General features: G+C 36.8%; 1 protein-coding gene across 6 annotated transcripts in view; it reads right to left on the bottom strand.

Moving 5' to 3' along the window:
• The window catches only part of LOC106762133 (protein ANTI-SILENCING 1), a 29,186-nt gene extending 9,774 nt beyond the window's left edge, over positions 1–19,412 (bottom strand). The window contains exons 1-8 of one of the 6 annotated variants that reach the window (XR_002667820.1): positions 19,123–19,406; positions 18,643–18,994; positions 17,462–17,630; positions 16,020–16,900; positions 6,062–6,088; positions 5,851–5,937; positions 657–735; positions 465–555 (exon numbers count right to left, since the gene is read on the bottom strand). Coding sequence is in view for 3 of the 6 variants with exons in the window: in XM_022780797.1 (XP_022636518.1) it covers positions 465–555; positions 657–735; positions 5,845–5,937; positions 6,062–6,088; positions 16,020–16,900; positions 17,462–17,630; positions 18,643–18,984 (1,682 nt within the window). In the remaining 3 variants the exon portion in view is untranslated. Of the gene's footprint in view, positions 1–464; positions 556–656; positions 736–5,844; positions 5,938–6,061; positions 6,089–16,019; positions 16,901–17,461; positions 17,631–18,642; positions 18,995–19,122 lie in introns of all 6 variants that reach the window. The other 5 variants (XR_002667819.1, XR_002667818.1, XM_022780798.1 and 2 more) reach the window with 5 other exon arrangements.
• Between the last annotated feature and the right edge of the window lie 229 nt (positions 19,413–19,641).

Genomic DNA, 19,641 nt, shown 5'->3' with positions numbered 1-19,641 from the left:
TCAAGACTGAGTTTGTTAACTCAAGCAACCAGTTGGCAGACATATTCACTAAGTCCTTGCGAGGACCTAGAATTGACTATCTTTGTAACAAGCTTGGAACATATGATTTATATGCTCCAGCTTGAGGGGGAGTGTTAGATATTGTGTTTATTTCATTTACATGTTCATTTGTATTTGGGCTAAGCCCACACTCTTATTATTATAAATACATTACCCTATGTGTATACAAAAACACATAAGGGAGATTTCCCTCATCTCTTTTACTATTTCATAAAAGTGAAAACAAAAAAGACACAAATATTGATTAAGATCTCATTATATTTCAAAATAGAATGACAAAAGACAAAAAAAGTCACTAATAATGAAAAAGAACTCATTATAACTGCAGACAAAAAAAGTCATCAATAATGAAAAAGAACTCATTATAAATGCAGTTATCATACAACATGGGGTTGATTACATACAGTCCGTTTGACAATATGAAGCAGCCCTCATCTAGTTCTTTAACAACCTTTGCTGCTGCTTCCATTTTCTTAAATATAGCAAAAGCTTGACCTGCATAAAAACCAATATTACACCATTGTTATATTCAAGCGGATTAATGGAAGAAGGGGGTTTAACAAGGTTTGAAAAAAAGAACAAAGACTAGTTCCAACCAGAATGAGGGCTAGTGTAATCAGTTTTCTGGATCACCTTTGCAGTGCAACGTTCTTTAAAGCCAGTCCAAATAATATTCTGTTATTTAGACCAAAAAAAATTTACTCAATGAAATTGGCGACAGGAAGCATAGTACAGCAAACTGATAGAAACATTAACTGCCACGAATAATATAGTAAAATCAAAAGCTATTTATTCTGCTTCAAGCAAGGAGAAGATTAAAGAGTATTATCTATATTTAATGAAAAAGAGTATTATCTATAAACAAGAGTTACAATAATAAGGAACAAAATCAATACATATCTCCATTAAATATTTGGCAAGAAATTTCTCTATCAAATCATACATATCTCTATATTTAATGAAATCGAAACATATCTTCAACAAAACCAGCTCATATCTATAACAAAATACAATAGAGTCTAGCTTCTTAACCTTTTCAAACCATTTAAGTTTCTTGAAAACACAAATACCATTGACAACAATGAAAGAAAATGACGACATAACTACACCTTTATGAGAAGACAATCATACATACAATTCCAAAAACAATAGCAAAATGATCAGTGTTAGGTTTCTGGGTATGAAACCTAACTAAAAACACTCACAGTAATCAAAAGAGTAATGAAAGAATGAGTTTCTATTATTCACAACAATAGAATTCTCTGTACAAACAATAACTGGGGGCATAATCTCCCTCACAGGACTAAATGTGCCTGTCTATACAATCAATGTTGAAAAACTTACTCTTTCTGACAACATAATGGCAACTATTTATACAATTTCACTCCCCCACCCAGGATATTAATTTCTCTTTCTCCTCTCATACACTCTCCACTGCCTATCACATAGTATTTGATTAAGTCTCATGAACAACATTAGAATGCTTCGATAGGACACTGGATAGTGGGTTGGTACAATAGGAGGAGAAAATTAGAGAGATAAATCGGGTTAAGCCAAAACATGGAATGTGTATTCTAGAATAAAGAAAGTGGCATAGTGAAAATTAGTTAGAAGAGAGACGATGTAGCATAGGACTCATCACAGCATGGGCATTCGGGTATATGGGGAAGTGAGAGGTAGTGTTGAGTTGGTTAGCAAGAATATGAGAATTAGCTAAGGAGAGGGATCTCTTTGGAGAAGTCTTTGACTTTGGAATGCATCCTAAGCATTGTAGAGTACATATGCTCAATTTCCTACGTTCATTCTAATAATAACATTATAGTTTATTATATGATTTTATTAGCTAAGGGGAGCCAATCTACCTATTGAACTCCTCCATGCCCTTGAAAATGTTAGACAAAATGGACGCACGAGAGGCGCGTTTGACAGTGATGGAGATAGCGATGCATCAAACTTTTAGAGAGTTCTGACAATCAATGCTAGAAGAGTTTGCAAAGTTGCAAACATCACACGATGAGGAGCAACAAGACTTACCAATTTCGAGAGTCAATTTGGTAGCGAAGAATCGAGTGGTGACAAAGAAAGTGGAGTTACCCTTGTTTGACAGAAGTGGCCCTATAGGGTGGATTACGAGAGCATATACGTACTTCGAAGTATAGTGATCTATGGAGGAGATGAAGATATGTTTGGCCAAGTTGAGTAAGGAAGAAGCCACGATCCACTAGTTTAATCTTCTCAGAAAGTCAAAGTTAACATGGGTCAAGTTTAAGTGCGAGATGATCGGGAGGTATGGAGGTTGTCAAAGTGACAACCCATATGAAGAGCTCAAAGATTTAGTCCAATAGAGAATGTGGAGGAGTACCTATAGAAGTTTGTATTCACTTCAACTCAGGTAGCGAGACTTCTAGAGGAGCAATATTTGGGCTACTTCATTGGTGGCTTACATCCGAAGATTAGAAGGCAAGTCCAAACTTTTAATACAATCACCAGCCTCCAAGCCATGTGTTTGGCAAGGGATGTAGAAGCTGAGATATATGGCAAGGGACGTGGTTGAGGAAGTGAACAAATAGGAAGAGGAAGTACAAAGTGGAGTACAAGTTGGGTGGAAAAAAGTGGGCTCGGGTCGGGTTAAAATTCAAACAATGGCAGAATTGGTGTTGGGCTTGGCCCAAGAGCTGGACAGCATACCGAGGGAACATCTATAGGCATTGTGAACCAAGGGGAGTCTCATGCGACCGTACAACAAAGTACTTGTTCCAGTAGTGATCTTTTATGTTAACAAAGAATAATAGAGGGACCAAACATCTACCATAAGCAGAGTTAATGAGTCGCAGAGCACAAGGGTTGTGTTTCAAATGTAGAGAGATGTATCATCTGCTACACCAATGTACAAAGAGGCAGTACTAGCAGATGATGAAACATAGAATGAAGTAGGAAATGTGCTACTTATTGAGACAAAGGAAGAAAAGGAGGAATCCACGTTGGAGTATGGTGCCATAGGGTGTTCGAAGCTGTCGTGATGGATAGTGAGGGATGGGGTTCACCTTCAACCATGCGTTTAGAAGGTAGTATTAATGGGGTTTCCGTTGTGGTGTTGGTGGATAGTGAAGCCAGCCACAATTTTATATCTCCACAAGTGGAATTGCTTTGGGGTTAGATGATGAACAAGGAAGGTCAATAGGAGTGAAGTTGGGAGACGGTCATAGAGTGGCCACAATTGGAAGATGCAAATCTGTAGAAATTCAATTAGGAAATTTCCAAACTGTTGTAGCTCCTTATGTGCTGGAGTTGGGGAGTTCAGATATGATATTGGAGGTAGCTTGGCAGTAGAGGTTTGGAAAGGTGAAAAATAATTAAAAAAAAAATGTTAATCAGTTTCGTTTTGGCAGGGCAAATCATGGGAGTTGCAAGGGCAAAAACCAGATTCAAGAAAATGCCTGCAGAAAATTGTGGCACCTTTGCAAAGTTTAATGGAAGAAAAGTGGAGCAGGGGAGAAATGAGTATTGACAGGGAACCATCTAGAGAACAACGAATGGAGGTTCAGCAAATTTTAGTAACATTGGCATCGATTTTCAAGGAACTTCACGGGTTACCTCTTATTTTGGATGTGTGGTCCTTGGTATCAAACTGCTGTTAAGACACAACACTAGTGCTTTCTCTAGACCGGTTATATTGGTAAAAACAAAGATTCATCATGGAGGATGTGTGGATTATAGAGAACTAAACAAAGTAACAATTTCGGATAAATACCCCATTTTGGTAGTAGAAAAATTGTTTGATGAATTACATGGAGCATCTTATTTCTCCAAATTAGATTTGAAATCAAGATATTATCAGATAAGAATGAAAGAAGAGGACGTACATAAGAGCTTATCACACAAGAGGGACATTAAGAATATTTGGTGATGCCATTTTGGCCAATGCCCCAACAACTTTTCAATCTACAATGAACTGAGTATTTAAGCCTCATTTGCATAAATTTGTGTTAGTTTCCTTCGATGATATACTTGGGTACAGCAAGGGATGAAAAGAGAGCACTTAAAGAACTTATCGATAGTGTTGCAAGTGCTGCAGGAGCATAAATTTGTGGTTAATGAAAAGAAATGTGCCTTTGGAACTAGACAAGTAGAATGCCTAGGCCATCTAATTTCTGAAAGGGGATGGCAGTTGATCCGATGAAAATAGTGTTGTGGAATGGCCTATTCTTCCTAATGTAAAAGGAGTAGGGGGTTCTTGGGGTTGAAGGGGTCTAACAGGAACTTCATTGTTGGCTACAGGAAAATTGCTAAACCCCTAACTGAGTTTAACTAAGAAGGAAGGATTTAAGTGGACTCTTGCTGATAAAGAGACATTTGAGGAATTAAAAAGGGAGATGACTCCATCTCCACTTTTGATTTTACCTGATTTTTTGCAACCTTTGGAGATTGATTGTCATGCTTCAAGAGTAGAATTAGGAGTTCTTTTGATGAAGAACCACAGGCCCATTGCTTATTTTAGTACGGCACTGCCACCCACTAATCTTTGTAAATCTGCATATGAAAAGAATTGATGGCCCTTGTGTTAGTGGTGCAGCACTGGAGACCGTATTTGCTAGGAAGGAGTTTTAAAGTGTTTTCTGATGAAAGGAGTCTGGGTTATTTGCTGTAGCAAAGAATCACCACAGCTGTGCAACAGAATGGTTGGCGAAGCTGTTGGGATATCACTTTGAAGTGATTTATAAACTGGGTCCACAACAAGGCTGCGGATTCACTCTCAATGTGTTTGAAGAGGGAGAGATGAGGCAAATGAATTTCTTCCCAACGTGGGTGCAGGAACAACAGGTGAAGTGGGAGATAGAAGTTGATCCTTATATGAATTTCTTTCCAATTTACAATTTATATTTCCCTTTCCGATCTTGAGTAAGATCTAGATTTTGACTTCCTTGCAAGTGAGCTAAGCCAATGGAGTGATTGAGCTGTTATGCTCTTAAATAGAAAGAGTTGCACACTTACTATAAGTTATAGTTTTTGGCCAAGTTGCAACCGCTTGATCTAACATTTGATATCAAAGCCAAGGTTACAAACTTGATTTCCGACAACATAATGATTGAAAGGTGATTGTTGTAAGTTGCATCAATCATTCTTTGACAAAAATCAAATGGACTGTCACAATTGAGTTATGACACTTTAATTGTTACATTCTTAAATAGGAATTATTCCTTGATTAAGCTATAGTTTTTGCCCTAGTGATAAGAGCTCAATCCAACACATACTCTTCAACTGAAATCATGACACTTGCCATCTATGGCTTTTTTTAATGCTTTAAACAAAATGTAAGGAAACAGCAACCATAAGAATCAACTTAAGAGTAATAAAAAATTGTTCTTTAATCACCACTGGAAAAATATAAGGAAAAATCTATGAATTCAAGTAAATTTATCAATTCAAAATAGCAAAATTAATAGTTGATTTTGCATATAGGCAAGTAAAGGAGTCAATTCATCAATTAGAAAAGAATTAGAAAACCTATAAAGTGAATGTTACCTGTGAATAGATAAAGAATTAGAAAGATTTAATGAAAAGACCTATAAAGTCAAGTGAATGCATCATCTCAAAGGCTGCAAAATATATAGTTCAGTTTGTGTACAGGCAAGAAAATCAGCTTATATTCCAAATCAAATGAACTTTTTCCATAACAGGATTTAACATGCTAGCTTTTTAAATGGTACTTTTATGGGTTGTAGGATCTGTATTCTAGTTCTCCACCTAATGAATAAGAATAAATAAATTGGGAATGATTATTACCTGTACCTCTGATGAAGATAAAGATGGATCCAAGTTTTGAAGTAGCACAAGTTTTCGTTGCTCAAAAGCAGTTTTCAGTTTTTCTTCCCAAGGCTGAAAATAATATAAATCACCCATAGTTCATTGCATAGATACCATAGTTCATTGCATTGCATCCTACAAGTAAATTCAGTTAAAGAAAGGCAATTCGAGAGAATAAAAAGAAAAAAGAACTTACAATTTCCTTAAACCATTTGCTTCTATCCTGTGACAAAATGGAGGGGGAAATTGAATAAGAAAACCACCAAAGTAACAAACTATTTGAATTGATGTAAACAAGAAACACACAGCAAAATCAACTAAACAATTAAAAACAATTGACAACAAAAAATGCCATTATTTATCAAATTTTAAAATGAAAATTTCTTAAAATATAATAATTCCCTTAAGAAAACATTCCAACAGGATTGCCCACTGAAATAAACCTCAAAAAAGAAATCACATAGGAGATACTCAAAAGAGTTTCATCAATTCCTTATCATTAACGGTTGTAGTTTATTTATTATGTCACTAATGAGAATTGATTAGATTACGTATTTAACTGAGTCATTGATGAGAATGAACATGGGTGATCCAATTAATCAACCTCCTTTAACGAGATAGGATTTGTATTGTGTTAACGAGAATTGGTATAGAAAAAAACTATTGAAATAAAAAACATGCAAATCCTATCAGTAGTACTAAATTGCATTCATATTTGTCAGTTCATGGTAGAAGGATTGCATCTTTGCAGCTATAGGTCATCATGTTGAAGGCCACCGAGTTGCAACTCCTTGTCATCCCTAAAGACATGCACAAAATCCGAGCTGCTGCTGCTACTGCATCAGCATGTATAAAGCCCATTTTGACCCCAAAAAATATCATTTTAACGTTTTAGGAGGAAATCATGGAATTTAAACCTGCTTTGGCCGCCCTGTTAAATTTATTGATGCACTGAAAACCTAACCTGTTTTGACCTATGTTTTTAATTTTGGAATAGTAACTAAACAAGTGAAGATAGAGATTCAAAGTTCAACGATCTGACCATAGTTAAACCAGTGATCATTAACAATATGATTTTAATTCTAATGTCCTAGATAGGAAAAATTATACAAAAAAAAAAACGTAAAACTTATAAATTCATAGTTCAAAAAATAAATTTCACTAATAGATATCATAACTCAGCATACAATACCCAAATTAAAATGAAACTAAATCAAATGTGATAAAATTTAAGTTCAAAAGCAAAACACATTAACACCTAATAAAATTTACTAAAAGATAAAGACAATACCAACATAAATAAATATATTTGATGCAATTATCATTACAAGCTTTGAAATATACTAATCATTATAATTATGTGCTTTGAAATACATTGATCGTCATAATTATGAGCTTTGGAATCAAAGAAATAAAGGGCTCCTCACTACAAACCAATTTGCATTGGTTCAACCCGTCTTACACAAGTACTATACAATACTAGAGGTGTCAAAATAACCCACAAACCAATCCAACTCACTAAAGGTTCAAGCAAGGTTGGGCTAATATACTTGAAGCCACTCAAAATCAATCCAACTCATATAACCTATGACCTAAACTAATTTGAGACAAGTCGGCCCATTTTCATAATGAAAACAAATATGGAGACGTTTCACATATCATGAAAGATTAAGAAAATCATATTTTTTAGGCTTATTTATATTTCGAGTTTCCGCATATATTTGGATATTTTCAATTGAGTTCCTATTAAATTTTTGTGGTTTATTAAGTACTGAAAATTTGTATAATTTTCAATTGAGACTCGATCATATTAGTAAAAATTGTGTTTCAAATTTAAGATTGTACGAGTCTCCGATCTTCTATTCCTTCCCCAGTCTCACTTACCTGAAAGTTGCGTTTTTAGAGGATTGACTTGGATCGGTATTGGAAATCACAACTCGCATGGGAGTGCGGAGACTCAGAATGCAGTCCCTCCCTGCAACGAGGGAGGAGTTGATAGACCTAGTGGCAACACTTCTCACGACAATGTTACTCACAACGGCAACTCCCATGACAAAGCCTCTCATAACCTCACTCCCTTTCAGCAACGACAGAGAAGTCAACATACCTCGCAGCAGCACTTCTCACGAAGTCAATGTTAGTCGTGTTGGCACCTCTTGCAGCCTCAACGTACCTTGCAGTGGCACAATCTCAACATTTTCATGAGGCCTCTCATGTTGCACTACACCAACATTCTCATTAGTGACAAATATAGGGCTTTTAATGGGTTGGGATAGGGACCCATTTTCTAACCTAAATCTCTAACCCATTTGGTTTTTGTTTCAAAGCCCAATTATGAAAGTGGTGACTCCCAATGGAAAACTGTCACTACTTAAAAAACAAAAAATGTGACTCCCTTGGGAAAGTCCATTTTGTCACTGTTTTGTAACTAGGAAGGAGTTACTTTTATGTAACTAGGATATGGTGTTTATACCTTCATAAAATTGGTAGGATCTGACAATCCATGTTACAATCTCCCAATTTACGATTTATATTTCCTATTCTGATCTTGAGTAAGATCTCGATTTTGACTATCTTGGTCCTTGCCGTTAATTTTTTCCATTAACTGAGTGAAGTGTCTTTAATCTTGCCCAATCATCTTGCTTATCTGTCTCCATATGTTATTTTACGCTAATATTAAACGATGTAGTTTTGTGGTTAACATAACAGGTGGCTTTTATTTTTTTGGTTCAAAACGACAAGGAAAGTCTCGTCGGATTGAAACTGGAAAGGAAAAGAAAACAAATGTGTTGAATGAGGGCAAACTAAAACCTAAATACAATGTTGGAGGACTAAGAATAAGCGTTGGGAGACTACAAAACAAAATGAATATTATATTCACAACTCAATTGAAAATATTCATATTTATCAGGGAATTGAAACTTAATTAAGCTTAATTTAAAATTTGACGACTCAGCCCACCAACAAATGATGGGACAAGCCAACTTGAAATTTTTTTAAGTCACCACAAAGTGAGTCGAATTGAGTTAAATTGCTTTTAGCTCAACCCATGTGATTTGGGTTGGCTCTCTTTCACAAATCTTATATACATAAGATACAAATGTTCTAACCCATAATAGTTAGTAGCAAATAGCAATGCAAAGCAACCACCATCCAAAACCATTATACCAAGACAATAGTTATTTTTATCCCTAAGTCGGTGTATATGACATGAATCATTGTTGTAGCTAAACAAAGAAAGGAAGGAGCAAGCCTCAATGGAAATGTCATGACAAGTTACTGAAAATGTCAATAGAACTCGAGAGACCAAATACAAGAGGGAGGGAGTGATTTACATATGAGGGATAGTGAAATAATAGGGTTAAAAACATAGATTATAGTTCAAAAGATAAAATTACCCTTTTATACTTGTTGAAATGTAATGTAATTCTAGTGGGTTTTTTAGAGTGGGATTTTTAGGAGCCTTCTGTTTTTCCTTTTTATGTTGATCTACTATCCCTTAAATAGGGTAGTATGTTTATTAGGGTTAAGTGAACAGTAATAATAAAAATTTCAGTTTCTCTCCCAACTCTTTAAGATTTCAACACAAAAATATCACAAAAACAAAGAGATCTCTTTGAATTTGGACATAACATAGCCAATGCGTTACGTGACCTTTCTATCACAAACTGATGTTGCTCCACTTCCCATAAACATCATAAAGACATTGATATTGACTAATGTGTTCTAACCCAAAATAAGATTGAATGAAGCAATTTCTTCTCTTCAAGGCTGGCCCAAAAATCTATGTGAAGCATTATAGTGTAAAACCACAAGAACTTTGGCTCTTAACAAGTCAAGATCTCATAATGACCAAAAATATAACTAAAATGTTTCTTTAAATAATTCTCACCACACAAGCAATTTTATGGGATTGTATTAGAAAATGTCATAAACATGTTGTGCCTTGATAGAAACCCAACAATAAGACTGAATATCACATGTATATTATTCAACTATTATGCAGAAAAAAAGATTATGGAGCCGAAAGCTCTACAATCACAAGTAAAAACCAAAGTGCTCCTACTCCTCCAGAGGATGACTCTCCTCCTAACCAACTCACAACCTCCACCTCCTACTCTGTATCCCCCTTCCCTGGATTCCTGACACGTCATTCCCCCCTCTAACTAACTTCTCTTTCTTTTCCTAACCTCATTTTCTTTCTTCTCAGGTAAACATTCCATATTCTTGAACTTCCTCTTCAAGACTCAACTATGTTGGTAAAGTGGGTTCTACCGCATGATTACCAATAGCCTTTTCAGTTGAGAAATATGAAAAATTGGGTGTACTTTTGTTGATTCTGGCAACTGCACCTTATAAGACACCTCTCCCTTTTTCTCCACCACCAAGAAAGGCCCGTAATATCGAGGTGCCGGCTTTTGATTAATACGTCGAGCTATGGTTAATTGTCTATGTGGTCGCAATTTAATAAACACCCACTCTCCTACCTCCAACTGCATGAATCTCCGCTTTTTATCTGCAAATTTCTTCATTTGTTGTTGGGCTCGCAGTAAGTGATATTTCAATTATCGGATAGCTTCATCTCTATCAACCAAGTCAGTGGCCACAACTTCCACACATGTTTCACCCTGTGTAAAGCGCACTAATGCAGGTGGTGTTCTCACATACACAATTTCAAAAGGAGTCTTTCTTGTCGCTCCATGAAAAGTAGTATTATACCATAATTCTGCCCAAGGTACCCAATATGACCAGTTCTTGGGTTGTTCCAACTCAAAACATCATAAATAAGCTTCTAAACATCGGTTAACGACTTTTTTTTTACCATCGGTCTCAGGATGATAAGAAGAACTCATTTTCAAAGTTGTTCCCTGTAACCAAAATAATTCCTACCAAAAAAGGCTCATGAACACAAGGTCTCGATCACTAACAATTGATTGCAGAATGTCGTGAAGTCTTACAATCTCCTTAGCAAACAGTTCAGCAATCTTCCTGGCAGTGTAAGGAAGTTTCAACAAAATAAAGTGGCCATATTTAGACAACTGATCCACCACCAAAAATATAGCTTGAAACCCCTTTGATTTTGGTAAACTCGTAATGAAGTCTAGGGAAATATCTTTCCAAATCCTATCTGAAATACGCAAGGGTTGTAGTAATCCAGCTGGAGACGTTGCTTCATATTTCTGTCATTGGCACACATCACATGCTTTAACAAATTCTTGAATCATCTTCTTCATACCAGTCCAGTACAGATTTGATGTGATACGTTTGTAGGTTCTTAAAAAACCCGAGTGACCCCCTACTGGCGAAGAATGAAACTCATTTAAGATGGTAGGAATTAAATCTGACTTAGCTAACAATACTAAGCGTCCTTTGTAAAATAATACTCCTCTTTGCAAACTAAAATCTGCAACAGATGAGTCTTCCTGTTGTAACTTCTGCACCACTTGTTGTAAGAAGGTATCTACTTCCATTTCCTTTTGGATATGTTGTTCCTGCAACCATAAGGGAAAAGACTGAATCTCCCTCAATTCACCCACTTCGAACATTCGTGATAACAAGTCAGCGGCTTTATTCTTTGGGCCCGGTTTGTAAATCACCTCAAACTGATATCCTAACAACTTTGCCACCCAATTTTGTTGAGGTTCGGTGGTGATTTTTTGATGTAAGAGGTGTCTTAAACTCTTCTTATCTGAGTACACCTTAAAACTCCTTCCAATCAAGTATGGTCTCCAATGTTGAACCGCCAACACTAATGCCATTAATTCTTTCTCATAGGCTGACTTGTTTACATTCGTCGATGACAAAGCTTTACTGAAATAAGCTATCAATTGTCAGTCTTGCATCAATACTGCTCCTATCCCTGCCCCTGAAGCGTCACACTCAATTTCAAACGGTTTAGAAAAGTTAGGTAAAGCCAATAGGGGAGCTTGAGTCATCACCTTTTTTAATTCCTCAAAGGCCAATAATGTTGTTGGGCCCCAATGGAAACCATCCTTCTTCGTCAATTTCGTAAGGGGCCTAGCAATCTTACCATAGCCCGCAATAAATTTCCGGTAATACCCCGTTAATCCCAAAAAGCCCCTCACACCTTTGACATTATGAGGTATGGGCCAATTTATCACACTTTTAATTTTTTCTGGATCTATTGCAACTCCTTGCTCAGAAATTAAATGACCCAAGTATTCTACTTGTCGACTCCCCAAAACACTTTTTTCTATAGACCATGAAAGATTGTTCACACAACAGCTCAAAGACCCTAATTAAGTGCTTCAAATGTTCTAATCCTTTACTGTAAACTAGTATATCGTCAAAGAATACTAGTACAAACTTCCACAAGTAGGGGTTAAAAATCTGATTCATAGTAGACTGAAAAGTTGTAGGGGCATTTGTCAAACCAAAGGGCATCACTAAAAATTCATAGTGACCTTCATGTGTCCTAAAAGTTGTTTTATGAACATCTTCCTCCACCATGCGTACTTGATGATACCCAGATTTCAAGTCTAGTTTAGAAAAATAACTAGCACCATGTAACTCATCCAATAACTACTCTACCACTGGAATTGGGTATTTATCGGGAATTGTGACTTTATTCAGCTCCCTATAATCCACACACATGCGCCATGAACCGTCTTTCTTCTTAACAAGAATTACCGAGCTGGAAAAAGTGCTAGAGCTGGGTCTAATAATTCCTTGTTTCAACATCTCTCCAACTTGTTTTTCAATCTCCTCTTTATGATGATATGGGTACCGATATGGTCGTACACTCACGGCTTTTGCTTCTGACTGCAATGTAATAAAATGCACCACATTTCTACAAGGTGGCAGCCCCCGTGGCTCTTGGAATACAGCTAAATAAACCACTAAAATCTGTTGAATATCTTCAACTTGTGTCTTTGATAAACTTTGCTTCGAAATGGACTTTTCTTCCAAACTATTCTCCTTCACCACACTCTGGAAAGACGTTATCAACAATATATGTTGTCCATGTTTTCTCAATTTCTGACCTTGTAGCTCTAGATATTTGTCCTGCCAAAAAAGACTTAGCGTCATCTTTTCCCAATCAAAAGTAACCTTCCTAATCCTTCGCAACCAAGAAACTCCCAAAATCATGTCCACGTCTCCCAACTCCAACACATATGGCTCTACCGTAGTAGAGAATTCTCCTAATTGGATGTCCAACTTCTCACATTTCCCCGCCATAGACACCATGCGCCCATCTCCTAGACACACTCTAATCTGTTTTCTTTTGTCCACTTTCAACTCTAGAGCAGCCACTAAATGGGGAGAAATGAAATTGTGATTGGCCCCACTATCAATCAGTACTCCTAGGGTTACTCCATTGAGAAGACCCTCTATGCGCAAAGTTGTAGGGCTATTCCGACCACCCCACGATACTTCAACTTCTGCGAACAATCCCATAGAACCACACTCCAAGGTATGGTCGTCTTCCTCTTCTTGCGTCTCACTCACAATAACCTCCCCCGCTCCATTTACTGTTTCGTCATCCACTAACACCACCATTCACAGTTGTCGCTCTATGCATCGATACAAAGGGTGATATTTTTCACCGCATCGAAAACAAAGCCCTTGAGCTTTCCTGTTCATCCATTCAGAGTAAGGCAAATGTTTTGTACCGCGATTTCAATCGGCGATCGAAAAACAATCACTTGAAACGCGACTGCCTTGTGTCTTCGAGCGTGACTCATGAGGGCTTGAACCCGCTACTGATACAGGTTTAGTTGGTATGCTCTGGGTTGGGCCTAACCCAACGCCTAATTTCCCTAAATGTGGGCCTTGACCCGACACGGATCCAGACTTCTCTCCCTGACCCGTACCCTAATCTCGATTGCTTTTCCGCCCTCGTATTCCTCCTCCACGCTGAAATCCCTCTCCTTACACTTCTGCTTCCATGTCTCGAGCTAGGCACATGGCTTGGAGACGATTCACCGAGTTGAAGGTGCAAACCCTCCGCCGAATCTCCGGTCGCAATCCTCCAATAAAATAAACCAGATATTACTCCTCTGGTAAATGAGAAACTTGAGAGGAGATATACTCAAACTCCGCCATGTATTGATCTATGCTACCCGTCTACAACAAATCTTTCAACTCCTCGAAAGGATTATCGCCAGTACGACCACCATAACGACCGATCAACTCCCTTTTTAACTTGGTCCACGACAACCCCACTTCTACTTCTTGTAGAAGATTGAACCAATGAATGGTTGCCCCTTCCATACTCAGTTTTGCCAATCAGACCTTCACCTCTTCTGTAGAGCCTTGCACTTCAAAATATGTCTCTGCCCTAGTAATCCATCCCATAGGGACAGTACCATCAAATGATGGCAATTCCACCTTCTTTGCTACCATCCTATACTCTGCCCCTGAATCCATATCTGAAAATGGAGATTCTCGACGATCTCCCGCTTACTCGTTACGCAACTCAACATTAGTTGGCGAAATTCCCCCAACGTCTCACGTACTAACACTTCCATCGCTAACAATCTTTCCTCCAATGCTTCAACTCGGTCAGACATTTTGCATGGCATGGACAACAATGCTAGCTCTTCTCGGGATCCGACAGGTCGGACTAATGATAGAAACCCAATAATAAGACTGAATATCACAGGTATTTTATTCAAGTATTATGCAGAAAAAAAGATTATGGAGCTGAAAGCTCTACAATCACAAGTAAAAACCAGAGTGCTCCCACTCCTCCAGAGGATGACTCTCCTCCTAACCAACTCACAACCTCCTACTCTGTATCCCCCTTCAAACTCTCCCTTCTCTCTCCTATAATAGAATTCCCCTTCCCTAGATTCCTGACACGTCATTCCCCCCTCTAACTAACTTCTCTTTCTTTTCCTAACCCCATTTTCTTTCTTCTCACATAAACATTCCATATTTTGGGCCTTGTTCCCTCTATAATTGTTTCTTGTTGATTAACAGACCCATCCTTATTAGGAGTCCTATCACGCCTTTAACATTGCCCTAGTTTATGCCTAGAGCCCTCAAGATGTAAAGGAGTGTTCTTAATTGCAATCACACCTAGCTAACATATATAATGAGAGACCTATGTGCGAGGGGCTGATTAAAAAAGCTTAAGAGTTTTACCGTGGAGCACCATTGTGTCAACTCTTAGTGGGCTGAAATTTAGTATCAACTGTTGGTACGGTAAATGTAATCCTTATAAGGCTAGGGAATCCTCACCTTACAAGACAAATTATTTGGGATTACGTTTGACCAACATTCTATGACTTTTGTTTGCATGGTTCCAGTTTGAAAAACAAGGAAGATTATAGGATAAGAAAAATAAAATCTCAAACAACTACAAAGTAAATATAATAACTTGATAACAAAGCAAATCAAATTTCTATATCTTAAAATTGTAAAATAACCTCATGCATAAATCATTGAAGAAAATAAGTTTTTAACCTTCAAATGTTAATTGATAGCCACAACTATATCAAAAAAATATAATCCACCATAAATAAGTATTAATAAATTTAAACATTATGAGATAACCTAATAGATGGAATCTAAACCCAACCCATAAACAAAACCAAACTAATTTTGGTCTATTATCACAACAACATTTTAATTACTTGAGTTTGGCATTTAAGTAAAAAACGGGGCCAAAAGTTCAAAATAATAAATGTTTTATATAACTCTTAAGAATAATTTTAGAATTCTTTGCCTCCATTAGTAGTTTGATTGTAAAATGAACTTATTAGTGTAACATTAGAAGCTATCCATATAAAATGCCTAAGAATTTAATGCGATATGGAAATTTTTCATGTTAATCTAGAGTGCATACAATAGAATTACCCTAGAAATGCCTCACTCTTTATCGTGAAGCACCAAGCCCTAAAGGAGAAAATGGAAAGGGATTTTACAAATCAAGCAACACAACCCCTTTGTATTACCAATTAAATAAATTGGCTCTAGAGTAATTTAATATTAGCCCAATGAGATCGTTGTCAAACCCAAGCATTAAAAGCACAATTGGGCTAAATGCCACCATTAGAGGTCGATCAGTGATCATACCTCAAAGTCTATCTTGTTCACTTGGTTGTGTGGTGAAGTAGTAGGGTAAGAAAGTGCCAAGAGAACAATAACTATGAAGACAAAGAGAAAGGGCTTGCGATGCAACTTACATCATCGGGTCTTCGAGTAACTTCCATCAGACGAAAATCTCTCTCGTGTTCCACATTCGACGAAATCACTGAAGAGTCTTTGCACAACTTGTCACTAGCGAGTTTCGTTGCCTTGTCGATCTTTAACCTCTTGGAAGGAAGCTCCTCCACATCAAAAGAATTTGCTTCACGTTGAAGCTTATATTTATCCTTAGATGAAGATGGAGCTACAGTCTTCACATTATCGTCATTATCGTCATCATCGTCATAAGTAATAAGCTTTCGACTTTTCCCATTATTGTTCATCTTTGCACTAGAAACCTTACCAAATCCGCCCCGATTTTCCTTCTTGGAAGTCATTTCCTCCACTACTCCCTTATTAAATTGTCCAACTGAAACACCTTCATCCTCGTGATCGTCCTTTCCTAAATTAACTCTTGACGTGGAAATGTTCTTCTCAATAGAGTCATTTCCACGCCCATAGTCCATTTTAGCCATTTCCCTCATTTTCAAATCAGTTCTAGAAGCGTGTGATAGTTTAGAAAATGATTTTTGTTTAACCAAGGAGGCCTTGTGACCTCCATTTTCTTCAACTTTATCTTGAGGTGCATTCTTGTTGTTGGAAACCAAGTAAGAATCATTAAGTTCACTTGCTTCCTTTACACCAGTTCTCAAAGTAGGTTTTTTTCCCAACAATGATTTAGAAACAGCATTTTCTCTAGCTAATGCGTCAAAACACTTGCCATCTGGTTTTTCAATCAATGGCTGATTGTTATTTTGACTCAAAGGAGCCACAGCTTCATTACATGCCATGAAGTTCCCACTAACCTCTTTCTTTTCTAAACCGGGTTTCCCAATACCAACATGCTTTCGACTATCTAAATGGTTAAAAATATTTTTAACTGCAACAATTAGAGAAACAAATTCACAATATATTCAAAATTTAAAACTAAATACAATTAGACTCATTGCACATGATTTAGGGTCAACAACATCAATGAAATTTCAGTACTGCACAACAGAAACAGTTTAATTTATCAATTAAAAATTCAAAATAATTTGAAGGCTCAATTTATTATATATACAAATACAAATAAATAAGCATATCCTATAATTAAAAATTCACATTAAACAAGAAAAACGTTCAACATGCATTTGGAAAATGCTCAGTTTACAAGTTTCTCCATATTTGCAGATTTCTCCAGAATTCCCCCTAATTAACTGGATTCAATATTAGAATACGTACAAGTTCCATTTGTAAGAGTAAGAGGGTGTCATGTGGTAGTCTTTTCTTTTCTCTCGTTTTATTTTTGGACAAAATTATGTTTTCACTGATCTTTCTAAGTGTAGGACATGTATAGTGATGTATGAGGTTCCCCTAAATACCCACAGGTGTAAGTGTAATTCCATTTTACAACTGAGGAAATTTTTAGAAGAATTTTCAAAAAGATGGGATGGCATACCTTCAATTCCAGCAATCTTGTCATCTATCTTATCCAATATCTTGCACTTTCCAACATCAAAGAAACGATAGAATACAAATTCAGCCATTTTAACTTCTGCATCTGATGGATATGGATTCCGGCTGTCCTTAGAAATGCAAACAATATTGCATTTGCCGGCAATAGCTTCCTGATGCAATATACGAAATGAACAAAATATAGTGTTTTTAAGATGTTGCCAGTCCACTCCAGACCAAGAAAAAAAAATAATGCAATGGTTTCAGGATTAAAAAGAAGCAGTAGTTCAATTTAAATTATTCAAACAAAAATTTAAGACCCACAGATTCCACCTTTAAATAGCAAACAAATACACCCACGTCATAACATGAATATAAATTTGCAACAAATCTCCATATCCTCATAAATTATTGTGCCTCTGTTAAGACTTAAACATATAAGGAGAGTCCTACCCAAAAGACCGGGAGAAATCCAAGACTTGATACCACATCAAGTGATTTTTCTACTTAATATGAACCTCTTAACCTCCACCCGTAAGAACTGACGTCCACAGCAGTTTTCAATTGGTCAACACTCACACATGCTAGCCCTTTTCCCTGTGACATTGGTTTGCACCTTAATCCAGCATAGCCTATAAGCAACCTTTTCAAGGTTTGATTCTCAATGAAAGTATCAATCGTCAGGACTTACATGAACCAGAACAACCCAACCGAAAAGACTGGTTCCTAAGGTATGAAAATTGAGGCTTAAATATCAAATCAAGAAATCTATTCTACTCAATATAGAACTCCTAACAACCTCCCTTTGACAAAATCCATTCCCTTCCATTTCTATATAAATAGTTCTAAACAATATAATGCTAACTTCATTCCAGTTCACTTCATCTCGTTCCACCTCATTTAATTTCATTCCAATGACCATTAAACAACCACACATAGCCTAGAAGTTCACAATGGAATAACTTAAAGCACACCCTCTAAATTGTTCCATCGTGCTTAAACAACGAACCATTAATGACGCTAATAAAGCTTAATTATTAGACACTAAACAGTTAACAAGTCACTCTTCCCCCGTACTTCGATCAAACAGACAGCAGAGAAGAAATTCACATTCAACAAGGCAATTTAACAACATCAGAGAAGTAGAGTATAACCCTAGTCGAACATTAAGAAAAAAAAAATTACCAGAGGATTGACGTTTGCAAGTCCTTCACCTTCACCAGATGCCAGAAACAACTCGTTCTCGAGTGCGTCATTTCCTTCCAAAAAGTTTCCAATCTCAGAAGGACGAAAATACCATAGAACCTTGACTCTCTTGTTCTTATCAGAGGTCTCCCATATTTTAACGATTTTGCCAATGTAATGTTCGGGTTCGCCTTCCTTGTATAGAAACACCGAGTCGAAGAGCGAGTATTCTACACCATCGTAGAAAAAAGAATCGTAAAAGCGCACATCCTTCTTCCTCCCGCCAACCGATCTCATATTACCCCACTTGAACTCGATAACTTCTTCCCCTGCTTCTACCATATTCTGACGTCTAAAAGTGAAATCCAAATGCAAAAAAACATTGGTGAGAATGATCGAGAATCAGTAAAACCTGTCACGATGAGTTCAATTTCGAAATACAGCATCAATGTCGTGTAACTGAGAGAGAAAATCCGGTACCGGTGTAAACAGTTGCTGTGATTTTCTGTTATAGAGAAAACGAGACCGCTGAAGATTTGCAGTGGTGTACAGTGTATGGCAATTGAGCGGATCCCTACGTCGAGTACACACGGCCGGTGACGGTGAGCACCGAACAACGCAACCCCGGAGTAGCTTTGCAAAACCCTAACGGGGATCGGTGAGGAAGAATGCAATGGGAACCTCTGATTTTATTTTTGGACTGTTTTAAAAAGTCTGTTTTTCATATACATTTTGAACAATTTTAATTTATGTGCTAATTATTTTTTTTGCCGTGATAAGCAAAAGAAAATGACTGGTTTCGAGCATGACTATTCAAATTTTTATATCTATAACGATTGCTTTTCAGTGATTGTTAATCCTTTTGGAAACATTTCGTAGTAGATTTTACCTTTGTGATAAACTATTTTAAATTTTATAATGGTTTTTATTATTTTTAAATATATACTTTTTATAATTATTTTTAAAAATTTGATTTGTACTTTTATTTGAATGAGTTAT

This window comes from Vigna radiata, chromosome 5, assembly GCF_000741045.1.
Source record: "Vigna radiata var. radiata cultivar VC1973A chromosome 5, Vradiata_ver6, whole genome shotgun sequence".
NCBI classification, from domain to species: domain Eukaryota; kingdom Viridiplantae; phylum Streptophyta; class Magnoliopsida; order Fabales; family Fabaceae; genus Vigna; species Vigna radiata.
This window is presented reverse-complemented; position numbering and strand designations above follow the sequence as displayed.